The sequence below is a fragment of the Sarcophilus harrisii genome, chromosome 2, assembly GCF_902635505.1.
Source record: "Sarcophilus harrisii chromosome 2, mSarHar1.11, whole genome shotgun sequence".
NCBI classification, from domain to species: domain Eukaryota; kingdom Metazoa; phylum Chordata; class Mammalia; order Dasyuromorphia; family Dasyuridae; genus Sarcophilus; species Sarcophilus harrisii.
Genome location: NC_045427.1, coordinates 262,490,818 through 262,503,172, shown reverse-complemented (window position 1 = coordinate 262,503,172; position 12,355 = coordinate 262,490,818). Strand labels below are relative to the sequence as shown.

General features: G+C 37.0%; 1 protein-coding gene across 4 annotated transcripts; it reads left to right on the top strand.

The window, feature by feature from the left end:
- The first annotated feature begins 1,088 nt into the window (after window positions 1-1,088).
- Window positions 1,089-11,721, top strand: NDUFAF1 (NADH:ubiquinone oxidoreductase complex assembly factor 1). Of its 4 annotated transcripts, none has more exons than XM_003755996.3 (5): window positions 1,089-1,166; window positions 4,821-5,480; window positions 8,754-8,939; window positions 10,681-10,755; window positions 11,482-11,691. In XM_003755996.3, the coding sequence occupies exons 2-5, from the start codon at window positions 4,896-4,898 to the stop codon at window positions 11,623-11,625; spliced, it is 990 nt and encodes a 329-aa protein (XP_003756044.1). In that variant the 5' UTR covers window positions 1,089-1,166; window positions 4,821-4,895; the 3' UTR covers window positions 11,626-11,691. The 4 variants fall into 4 exon arrangements, with proteins under 4 accessions (XP_003756044.1, XP_023356227.1, XP_012401550.1 ...); XM_023500459.2 differs by lacking the exon at window positions 1,089-1,166 and adding an exon at window positions 1,183-1,405 and having other exon boundaries at window positions 4,825-5,480; XM_012546096.3 differs by lacking the exon at window positions 1,089-1,166 and adding an exon at window positions 1,184-1,405 and having other exon boundaries at window positions 11,482-11,721.
- The last annotated feature ends 634 nt before the right edge of the window (window positions 11,722-12,355 follow it).

Genomic DNA, 12,355 nt, shown 5'->3' with positions numbered 1-12,355 from the left:
AAAAGCAAAAACTTGGAAATCAGAGATTTGCAAAAAATTTAGGAATCATCAGACTATGTCAAAAAATCATGACCAAAAAAAAAGAGCTCAAATGTCTTATTTCAAGAAAACTGTCCAAATCTCTTAAGCAGTCACCAGTCACCTCTTGAAACAAAACTCTAAACCTTCCAGAGACATCATAGTCAAGAATCGACTTTCCACAACAAATGGGAAAAATACCTTAACAGCCAAAAATAAAAAAAGAAAAAAGAAAAGAATTCAAGTACTTAGGAGCCACAGTTAGAATCACACATTGAAGAATTGCAACTAAAAGGAGAGAACTTGAAATACAATATTCCAGAAGACAAAGAATTTGGGCTTATATCCAAGAATAACTTCCCCACCAAAATTGAAAATAATGTTATGAAGGGAAAAATGGGAGGGTGAGGAGAATTTTGAGTAATTAAACAATAAAATATTTTTTAAAAATGGAAATGAAATTGGTGGGGGAGAGGTAGGAGTTGGATTTTGGTGATTCAAAAAAGGTAAATTTTAATAAAATAAACAAAATTTGTTTTAAAATGGAAATGGAGAGAATCTAGTTTGGAAAAGGAGGGTCAGGGAGACAGAGAAAACATGAAGCATATGGAGAACAAAAGGGGAGGAGTTGGGAATCTAAGGGTAAAAGCACTTTAATGTTTTCAAAACTATTTATAAATATGATCTCATTTGATCGTCACCAAAAAAAATAGCTCAAAAAACCAAAAAATAGTGGTAGGGATACTACTATTATCCCCATTTTATAGCTGAGGAAACTGAGGTAAACAAAAGTCAGTGATTTGTTCAGAATCACAGGGCTAGTCAAATGCCTTTGTTTGAACTGGAACCCACATTAATCTAGCTTCAAATCCGGAGGTTTCATCTCCTGCGCCGCCGCGCTGTCCTAACCTTTAAATCCGTCCTACATTGCAAAGGGACTTGCTACCTGATCTTTCCAGCTGGGAGGATTGCGAGTCACGCACTGATCCACGTGTAGTGGACGGAACTCTTTGCTTTGGGATTTGGTGCTGCGGCGGAACAGCATCTGCATAGGACGCAGGCGCAGGCGGAAGTCGCTCTTTGAAGCCGAGAGAGGTCAGATGGGGAGGTTGAGCCGTGCCCGGAGAAGGGAAGGAGAGCGCTGTGAGGTGGGTTTGGGGGAACGCGTTAGGTGTCGGACCGCTGACTTCCGGCCTGGGAAGGAGGATGATTAGGGCCCCCAGAGCGGACTCGGGGCAGGGGTGTCGGGCTCCGGGGCCCTGCCGAGTCTCCCAGCTGCGGCCTGCTGCTCCGCCGGCCCGGAAGTGGCTTTAACTTCTCGGAGGATCCCAGATGTGTGGCTGGGGAGGAATGCAGAGCTCTTCTAGCCTAACGACCTCGTTCACAGGTGACGAAACCCTGGGCTTGCATGTTCAAAGTCGCGCAGGTAGTGACTGGGGATTGACGGCGTAAGCGTTGGAGCCCAGCGGCACCTAAAGCGCTTTTAGTTGTTTTTTTTTTTTTTTCTCATTTAAATTTTTTTTTTTTATTATAGTAACTTTTTATTGACAGAGCCCATGCCTGGGTAATTTTTTTTTTTTTTTTTTTTTTTTTTTTTTTTTTTTACCACATTATCCCTTGCACTCACTTCTGTTCCGATTTTTCCCTCCCACCCTCTTCCCCTCCCCCAGATGGCAAGCAGTCCTATACATGTTAAATATGTCGCAGTATATCCTAGATACAATGTATATGTGCAGATCCAAACAGTTCTCTTGTTGCACAGGGAGAATTGGATTCAGAAGGTAAAAATAACCTGGGAAGAAGAACAAGAATGCAAGCAGTTTACATTCATTTCCCAGTGTTCTTTCTTTGGGTGTAGCTGCTTCTGTCCATCATTGATCAATTGAAACTGAGTTAGATCTTCTCTTTGTCGAAGAAATCCACTTCCTTCAGAATACATCCTCATACAGTATCATTGTTGATGTATATAATGATCTCCTGGTTCTGTAAAGCGCTTTTATTAATAGTTTTAAATCACCCACCCTGGGGCTAGAGATCCTGCCCAGCAGCTCTTGGATGAGAGATGGGTTCCTGGTCATGCGGTCTAAACACTTTATTTTATTGATGAGGAAACTGAGGTGAAGTGCTTTACCTTCCACAGATGTAAGATTTGAACCTAAGGCTCGAAGACTACAGGGTCCAAAAGCAGTGTCCTTGGGTGGCAGAGAAAGACATAGGAAGTAAATGATGGAGACCTTTGTCTACCATCTTGCCAAACTATTGAGCATTACATAAGACCGTATGTAAATTAGTTTTGAAGAGTTAGAAAAAAAAAAACAAATAGAATCTAGAATACAGATGTAAGAAAAATGGAAATATCATCATTGTTATCTCTAGAGGTACTGGGATTATATTAAATTGTTAGCCACTCAATACCTAATTTATAGAGCTTTTTTAAGTGATAGGTTTGCAGTCTTGGAGACTGGTCTTCATTAGTTTAAATACAGCCTCAGACATTTACTGTGTGACCCTGGGCAAGTCACGTAGCCCTACGTGCCTCAGTTTACTCATCTGTAAAATGAACTAGAGAAGGAAATGGAAAAACCACTCCAAGATCTTTGCCAAGAAAACTCCAATTGGGGTCACCACGGAAGTGATCTAACAACAGGTGTATGCAAACCTTACAACCAAACTGATTCGCAGCTGATGCTAAGAATTTCAGATTTGCTAAAATGTTAAAACTTGCCCACAACTAGGAGTGTTTTACAGTTTGAAATGCTGGGGAAATTATTTTACATTTCTTTTTAAAAATATTTGTTTTAATCAGCCACGCTTAAGTTTTTTCTAACTGGACTCCTTTGACATATGTCATCTCCTCATATTTGAATGTCAGCGGTTAATTCTTGTTCAGGCCTTTATTATTGTTCATTCATGTTTACCTTTTTACGCTTCTCTTCACTTTTGTGTTTGAATTTCAAAGTTGCTACAAAACTTTAAAAAAAAATTTTTTTTTAGGAATGCTTTAGAAATCTTTTATTTTATTAAAGACCCATTTTTTCCCTTTGCAACATTACATTCAGTTTTGCTGAGTAAGTTATTCTTGGCTATAAACCCCTATCATATCCTTTGTCTAATGGAATATTGTATTCCAAATTTTCCTATGCTTTATAGTGGGGTTGGAAAATAGCATATGACCTATCCTGATTGTTGCTCCTGAGTACTTGAATTCTTTCTTTGTAGCTGTTTGCAGTGTTTTTTTCTTTGACCTAGAAGCTCTGGATTCTGACTCTGATATTTCTGGGAATTTTCACTTTGGGGGTTTCTTCCAAAAAGCGATCAGTGGATTCTTTGTTTTCTAATTTGTCTTCTGATCTTAAGAGAGGTGCACAATTTTCTTTTTTAAGATTTCTTGAGATAAGATGCCAAAGCTCTTTTTTTGATCATAGTAGTCCAATTGGATAGTCCAATAATTCTTAATTTTTTCCCTTTGAGCTGTTTTATAGGTCATTTGGTTTCACTGTGACATATTTTACAAATTTCTTTCATTTTTTTAGTCTTTTGACTTTGTTTGAATATTTCTTTATGCCTCCTGGAGTTATTTATTGGCTTCTATTTGGTTCCTCCTGATTTTCAAGGAGTTTGTTGCTTGGGCAAGCTGCTAATTCCTTTTCCTGTTCTCTTATTTCTTTTCCAGTTTTTTCCTCAAGTACTCATTCCAGTTATAATTTATCTTCTGACTCTTAAAAACAAAAACAAATTAAAAAAAAAAAAACTCTTCATCTTTTCCAGGAATTCTAGTGGAATATGTGCTCAAGTTATGTTTTTCTCTAGGATTTTGCTTGTAGATGGTTTGGAGTCATCCCTTCTGCATTTTTTCTTGAACTTTTCTGAAACCATAATAGCTCATTAGAGGATAATCCTTTTTTTGAGGGGGTGGGGGGGAAGTTGCTGTTCTTCTATCCTACTTCCTAACTTAAGACTTGATATAAGAACTGGGTGGTGTGGAACTTCTGGAGGGAGCTGGTCCTATTGCTACTTTTTTGGGCTACTTATGATTGTGTTATTCTTGATCTCAAGCATTCAGTGTTCCCAGAGTGATCTGATCCACTGCAAACTGATAGCTGCTCCCCTGCTCTGAATTCTGCAAGTTCCTGGGTGCCTAGCTACTGTATTCTGTCCCTGTCAGCCAGTTAGAAACTAGTTTGTGGGTGCACTGAGGCAGACTTGTCAGCTTCCCTTTGGTCTGAATTCCTCCCTGTTGTCCTTCTGGAGGCAAGGCTAGATGTTGGAATTGAGGCCTTGCTCAGAGTCTCAGTCATGTTACCTCTTTTGCTGTCTAATGGACTTCTTTCTCAAAATACCAGCCAGGGCCTTCCTCCTGGGAAACACCCTCCTTACTTGGACCTTAGATTGGACAGTTGACCAGGCTGCCATGGCTCCTGTCCCCGTCTCTGTTTCCTGGTGCAGGTCTGGGCCCTGCACTCCCACCCCCGGCCTGTCCACATGTGGACCTGGGTCTCACAAAGGAATCACTTGGACTTTTTCTGCATTTCCCCATCAGGTTTTGGCTTGGTACATTTTATAGAAGTTTGGAGATATAACAGGAGCTCAGATGTAATGTTTCCTTCTCCTCTGCCATCTTGGCTTCACCTCTAATTTTCTTTATATTTTACAGAACTGAGTGAGATGATTATATGTTTTCTAGTAAACTTAGGCTCAGGAAGATGTGGTTCATTATGATGCATTTTACAGATTCTGATTACATTTTGAAAGAAAGGATAAATTTATTGCTAATTTGGTAACTCCTGTTTCTTTTGTTGCAGGTAGAGCTGGACTTGTAGCTGTAGTTTCTTTGCCCTAATGAATTGTGGAGAATTTTGATTTGAATTGGTTCTACAATGGCTTTACTTCACAAACTGCAAAATGGCATTCATTTTCCTAAGTTATGCGGAATACAAGATGCTGCACAATGCTTTTTGTTGGGATCTGTTTTTACTGGCTACCCCTCTAGACTGTACAGTAGTATTAAAAAAACAGAGGCTGCTTCAGGCACATCTTCCCCTGAAGGAAAGACTCACGGTGGATTAGAAAAACAAACTAAGGGTGAAGTTGGTGTAGATCTAATTTCACCTAAGGAAAAGATTGAAATTAATTTTGACAAAGCAATTAGGGCTGAGATAAAGGATCATTTTAAAGTTTTAATGAAGGAGCTGGTAGGCCGTTGGATAGGACCCGAAGGTCGCCCTTTACATGAAATTTTATTAGAAAATACTAGGGTAATGTGGCAATTTCGCAGTAATGAAGATTTAGATAAATGGCTAGTGACGTCTGACAGGACAATAGGAGGCAGAAGCAAAGCTTTCCTGAAAATGGCCAGCAATAACCAAAGTGCACTCTTCTATGGGATTCTCAATACTGAACCTCCTCATGATGGTGAAACACAACGCAGCGGATACTGTGCAATGACATCTAGGATTCCAAGGGTAAGTGAAATGATCCAGTTCTTGGGCTCTTCAAAATGGGCTTTTCTTCAGTCTCAGTTTTAGCTTTTCTTTATGACAAGGGAAATGCTTGGAATACCCCAAGTAGAGGATTAATTTATACTGAAGTGTGCATTTTTAGCACTGAAATTAAAGGGAAAAAGGCCTTTGTAGAGCGGAAAGTCCCAACTTATTTGTTGACTGGTCCCTGTTGTCTAGCCTGATCATTTGGACCAGAGCGGGTCATTCCAGTATCAGAAAAGCCCTGTGTATTCAGTTTTAGAAATGGCAGAAGATTTGAGTCTGCTGCTCTCCGTGAGCTGATGGCTCAGCTTTGAGCTAAGATTCCGGCAGCTGGCTCGGGCTCTCCCTAGAGGGAGCCCAGCTTTTCAGGACACTGAATGGTTTAGGCACGTCCTGTGCCAGACTCCCACTCCTGGCTTGGGTGAGTTTGGATTTGTCTCAGCAGATTGGGAGGGAGACTGGTTGGAATTAGTTACTTGTTTGGACTTGTATTGTATCATGTTGCCACTCTGAAGTTTAACCTTGAGTTCATCCTGTATTCTTCTTTCTCTTTCACTGTTCTGTTTCCAAATAGTTGCTAACTCTTGTCCATCTTACCTCTACAATCTCTCTTACATCCTCCTCTCATTAACTAGACCCTGTGACTATTCTTGCAGTTTCTTAATTGGATTTCCAGCTTCCAGTCTCTTCCCCCTTTTAGCTGACTTTCACACAGGCACCAAAATAATTCTTCTAAAGTAACAGCTTGACCACTTTACTACTCAAGAAAATTCAGTAGTGGCCTATTGTCTGTTTCTCTAGTAGAAGTGTGAATGGCATGCTTCTTCATTAGCTCTCTAGAGTCATGGTAGAATATAACAGTTTTTAAAAAATATATATAATAATAGCTTTTTTGTTTTTCAAAATACATGAAAAGATCGTTTTCAACATTCACGCTTGCAAAACCTTGTGTTTCAAATTTTTCTGCCTGCCTTCCTACCACTCCCCTCCCCTAAACAGCAAGTGATCCAATATAGGTTAAACATGTGTGGTTCTTCTAAACATATTTCCACATTTGTCATGCTGCATAAGAAAAATCAGATCAAAAGGAAAAAAATGAGAGAAAAAAACAGGCAAGCAAACAACAACAAAAAAGGTACAACTGCTATGTTGTGATCCACATTTAGTCCCCATAGTCCTCTTTTTGGGTTCAGATGGCTCTCTCCTTCACAAGTCTATTGGAATTGGCCTGAATCACCTCATTTTTTAAAAGATCCAAGTGCAACACAGTTGATTATCATATAATCTTGTTATGTACAATGTTTTCCTCATCAGTTCATGGAAGTCTCTACAGGCCTCCCTAAAATCATCCTGTTGATTGTTTTTTATAGAACAATAATATTCCATAATATTTATGCCATAACTTATTTAGCCATTTTCTAACTGATGGGCATCCACTCAGTTTCCAGTTGCTTGCCACTACAAAAAGGGCTGCTACAAACATTTTTGCATATGTGGGTCCCTTTCCCTTGATACTGCTGGATCAAAGGGTATGCACAATTTAATAGTCTTTTGGGCATAGATCCAGATTGCTCTCCTAGAATGGTTGGATCAGTTTACAACTTCCCCAACAACATGTAGTGTCCCAGTTTTCTCACATTCCCTCCAACATTCATCATTGTAGAGGACCAGAACTTTGGAGAAGCATACTTGAAACAAGGATACTTACAACAAGGAGTTAACTCAATGGAATTGATGAGATAATGGTTCTCTAGTTTATATATACTTAGTATGGTGATGTAAAGATTCTCTAGTTCACACATACTCAGTATGCTGTAATGGTGTAATCATACCAAGATATAAAAGGGCTGAGAAGGATTGGAAATGAAACATTCCATCTTTGACCATCCTCCTGGTGGCTCTCCTGCATACTGCACTCCTCCACTAAGATCAAAACTGTGTTAGACTGTGACAGACACAGACTGTAAAGGAGATGTGAAAGAGACAATAATAACCTCCAGAAAGCTAGCCTGAACATTACACATAATGATCTTTTTTGTTTTGTTTTGTTTCTGCTTATTTCATTCTGCAACAATTTTTTTTTAATTAAAGCTTTTTATTTTCAAAACATATGCATGGATAATTTTTCAGCATTAACTCTTGCAAAACCTTGTGTTCCATTTTTCACCCCTTCTTCCACCCTCTCCCCTAGATGGCAAATAATCCAATATATGTTAAAAATGGTAAAATATATATATATATTAAATCCAATATATGTATTACCTATTTATATAATTATCTTGGTGCACAAGAAAAATCAAATTAAAAAAGAACAAAAATGAGAAAGAAAACAAAATGCAAGCAAACAACAAAAAGAGTGAAATGTTATGTTGTGATCCACCCAGAGTTCCTACAGTTTTCTCTCTGGGTGTAGATGGATCTTTTTATCACAAAATTCTTGGAACTGGCCTGAATCATCTCATCATTCGACATGATTTTTTTCCCTGTCATCTTTGTCTATCTGAGAGGTATGAAGTGGTACCTCAGAGTTGTCCTAATGTGCATTTCTCTAATAAATAGTGATTTAGAGCATTTTTTCAGATGAATAGAAATGGTTTTAATTTCTTTATCTGAAGATTTTCTATTCATATCCTTTGACCATTTAGCAGTTGGAGAAGAGCATAGCTATTTTATTAGAGTTCTTAAGATTTTCAAAATTTTTTGTAAACCATTCATTAAACTAAAAAAACTAAGTATTTATCATATGCAAAGCATCCTTTAGTGGAAGGTAGTTTGCCCATGCTGAATTTAATTTTAATTTTAACAACAAAGATTTATTTTGTGTGTAATACATAAAGGTCTTGAGGGTAGAAAGATGAAAAAATGACATTTCCTACTCTCAAGGAGCTTACAGTGTAACAGAGATATAGAGAGCCACAGCTAAGCATATTACAAAGGATTCATAGATAGCCCAGAGAATGAGGTAGGGAGGAGTTTTTAAAATTCAGAAATATAGAACCATAATATCTTTTGCTGAGATACTAATAACTATTCAGTGCCCTATTTTTACCATTGTCCAAAATTATTAAATTTGAAGAAAGCCAAAAAAGAGTTCTTCTGTAAGAAAGAAAAAATTACTGTTTTCTGATTATGATTTTAGATGATGGATCTGTATTTTACAGCTAGTGGATAGTGCCCTCGCTGTTAATATGAATATTAGGTTATATTATTAAAATTATCCAATAATATATTAACCTTTTTTCATGCCTTTAGGGTGCTTTTGAGAGGAAGAAGTGTTATGATTGGTCCAATTTTAATACTCTCTATCTCCGTGTGCGTGGGGATGGTCGGCCCTGGATGGTGAATATCAAAACAGATACCAACCTCATCCATAAAAGTCATCATTTATATAGTTACTTCATGTACACACGTGGTGGGCCATATTGGCAAGAGGTCAAGGTAATAACACAAAGATTTTTCTCTGGGTTTTGGAAATGAAATCCTTTGAAATCATGACTGCAGCTTGATTTTCTTTGTATTAATCTCTACTGATAGAGTGAAAGAGTAGAGTGTGGAACTGTTTTATTTGGAAAATAAAGAACTAGTCTGCCCTTATGGTGAAGATATTTATAAAACTATCAAATCATGATATAGTATATATTGACATGTTAGATAATGGTGATCCTCAGGAATGTTCTAAGTCACAGTGGTTTTACATCAGTGCCAAATGCATAAATGGATTTCTTTTCACATATATTTTATATCATAACCACTCTGAACCATCTCTACTTAATAAATAGCACTATTAAGTTCTCAAAGAAGAGATATATAAGTTTCTCATGAATTAAAGTTATTGAAATTTTATGGAACAAAATTGCATCATTTCTTAGGGATACAAACAAAAGGCTGGGGGATGTTATTTTATGAGATTGTTTTTTCATTTTTTACTCCATTTATTTGAACTAGTAATATTTCATTTGGTTAGTACTTGCTTTATGTTTTCTTAGATTCACGTAGTGCAGTGTGTGGCACATAGTAAGTGTTTAATAAATGCTTGTTGATTGATTGAACCTTTCACATACATTATTGCATTTGTTTAAATCTTTTTTTCTTTTTCTTTTTTCTTTTTTTTTGCTGAGGCAATTGGGGTTAAGTGACTTGCCCAGGGTCACACAACAAGGAAATGTTAAGTGTCTGAGGTCAGATTTGAACTCAGGTCCTCCTGACTTCAGGACTGGTGCTCTATCCATTATACTATCTAGCTGCCCCCATTTGCTTAAATCTTAAAAATAAATTTCCTCAGAGCTAGGTAGAGCAGGTATTATTTATTCCCCTTTTATTAGATTGGGAAATTGATATTTATGGAGGATAGATAAATTGGACAAGATTGTAAGGTACAGGGCTTGAAATTAGGTTTGCTGTTGTGTTGATTTCTGTATTATTCATCAGAGAAGCCAGAATCACTAACCTCAGAACAGGGAGATCTGAGGAACCTATAGTATTAGGCTAGTACGTGTTAGTGTTTCCCTATACCAAAAATTATACACTCAAAAATGAACAAAATCTTGTGTTTAAATACTTTTAAAGGCACACCAAATTGTTTTACTTGCCTACTCTGTATAAATCTTATGACAACAGTGCTTGACTTAAATGGTTTTTCTCCCCATAATACTTTTTGGATTGGCAAGGAAATGAGATGCCATCAGGAATATATCTTTAATTAACTTTTTGATGTTGTTTAACCCTTAGTGAGCTGGGAAAAAATAAGATTCTTAAAGATTAACCTAAAATTGTTTAAGTTTATGGTGGTACTATATCCACATGTTTGCATGGTTCCCTTCTCCTTTTATAAAGAAAGGAAATATCAAGATTCACTGCTTAGGTCAGAGTAATTTCAGATAAGTTTTTCTAAAACATAAGCTTGAATACAGGATAAAAGGTTGGATGAGAAGGTAAGATTGGCAAAGGGGCTACCAGAAAGGTGATTTTTTTTTTTTAAATAAAATGAAGTATGTAAAATGTATACAGAGAGATGTACACGTGTGTGTGTGTGTGTGTGTGTGTGTGTGTGTGTACGTACTTAGAGTTTAGGATTAAGTTTAAATTAACTGTTGTCTCCTTGTCTGGTCAAATCTAAATAAATGCCAAAGTTCTCTGTATCTCAGGCATGAGTGATGAGATGAGTGCTTTCTTACTTCAGATTCCGTTCTCCAAGTTTTTTTTCTCCAATAAGGGGAGGATCCAGGATGACCAGCATCCATTTCTTACAGACCAGGTGAGTTTTTTGTGAATTTTCAGGATCATTTAGTCTTTTTGAGTAATGCTGTTCTAGTGAAAGTGTTCGCTACATTTTTCCACGGATAGCTGATGAGCCAGTGTTACACCTAAGCTGATCCTCACTCAGTTCTTTTATTTATTAGGCAGAATAAGAAATGAAGGAATTGTAGAGGTGTATTTCATCTTTAAAATGAGGTGGAACATTTCAGAATCCAGGACTTCTTACAGTGGCACAAGTCTGTTAAAAGGCCTTCCCTGGAAGGGAATTAGGCCATAGTGAAGTGGATGGGAGAAAGGTCACATGTGAGGAGAGCCACTCTTAACATTTTTATGGTGTGTTAAGAGTTTATAAATCCTCTTATAACAACTCTATGAAACAAGAATTATATTATTTTACATATGAGGAAGCTGAAACACAGGCTCTTGGCATGGCAAGGTAAGTGATAGAGCCAGCTTTCAGAAAATTCTCTGTCCTCTTTGTCATGCAGCCTTTCAGTGGTCTGGATGGGCAAGTCATAATCTCCTTTAGCTTTGCTTGAGAGGCCAGAATCTTTTTTTAATACTTCCTAGGGATTAGCAGGGTTTTACTTGTCTTTATTAGAACATAGAAACATCTCACGCTGAAGTATGAAGAGACTCAGCTATAATAAACATTTGAGAGAATTATAGATATATTGTAAAGAATGAACACAAAATTTAATTATTTTCTTCCTTTTCAATACAGATCAGTAGTGTTGGATTCACCCTGGCTGATAAAGTTAATGGTCCATTCTACCTGGAAATAGATTTTATTGGAGTATTTCATGACCCAACCCATACTGAAGAATTTGCCTATGAAGATAGTAAAAAGATTTGTGGAAATCTTTAGCCAGCACAGTAAATCATCATTTCTTTGCAATTAAGTAATTGATATCATTCTGTTATTTGACAGTGATGAAATAAAGTTTTTAGTATTAGTGTTTTATGCAGTGTTATTTCTTAAGTGGAACAGAAACAACCTTGGATCCAAATCTGAAGAGAAGGCAAGGGATGTATGGGGCACTTATGATAACAATTTGTTTTAAGTAGCATTTAAAGTCTGCAAAATGTTTTCTTCACAATAACTATGTAGTGGCCTTATTAACATCCTTTTCTAGGTAAAGACTAAGAGGTATATGACTTTCTTGCCTCAGCCATTAGCCATGTGACCATAGATTCTAAATTCAGCTTTATTTTCAATTCTAAAATTTCTCTGCCTTCCATTTTTCCTTTCCTTCCCCTTTGAGAAGACAAGAAAAGCAAAACCTATTACAAACACATATAGTCATACAAACAAATTTCTGCATTAATCATGTTAAGAGTATAGATTCTCAACCTAGGGATTCTCATCCCTGCAAGGTAGACATAATGTACTATGATGTTTTCAAGATAGCAAAACAGCTCATAGTTCTATCTTAGCCTAGAGCTCATTCTTTTTATTTCCATGTAACTGTCTTTTTAGTGACTCAGATAATTTTTTTACTATGAATATAAATTTAAGAAAATGTTTTTATATGACTGCCTTATATTCATGTTAATTTCCAAATAAATGCCATCTCTAACAATCTCTTGTAACAAAG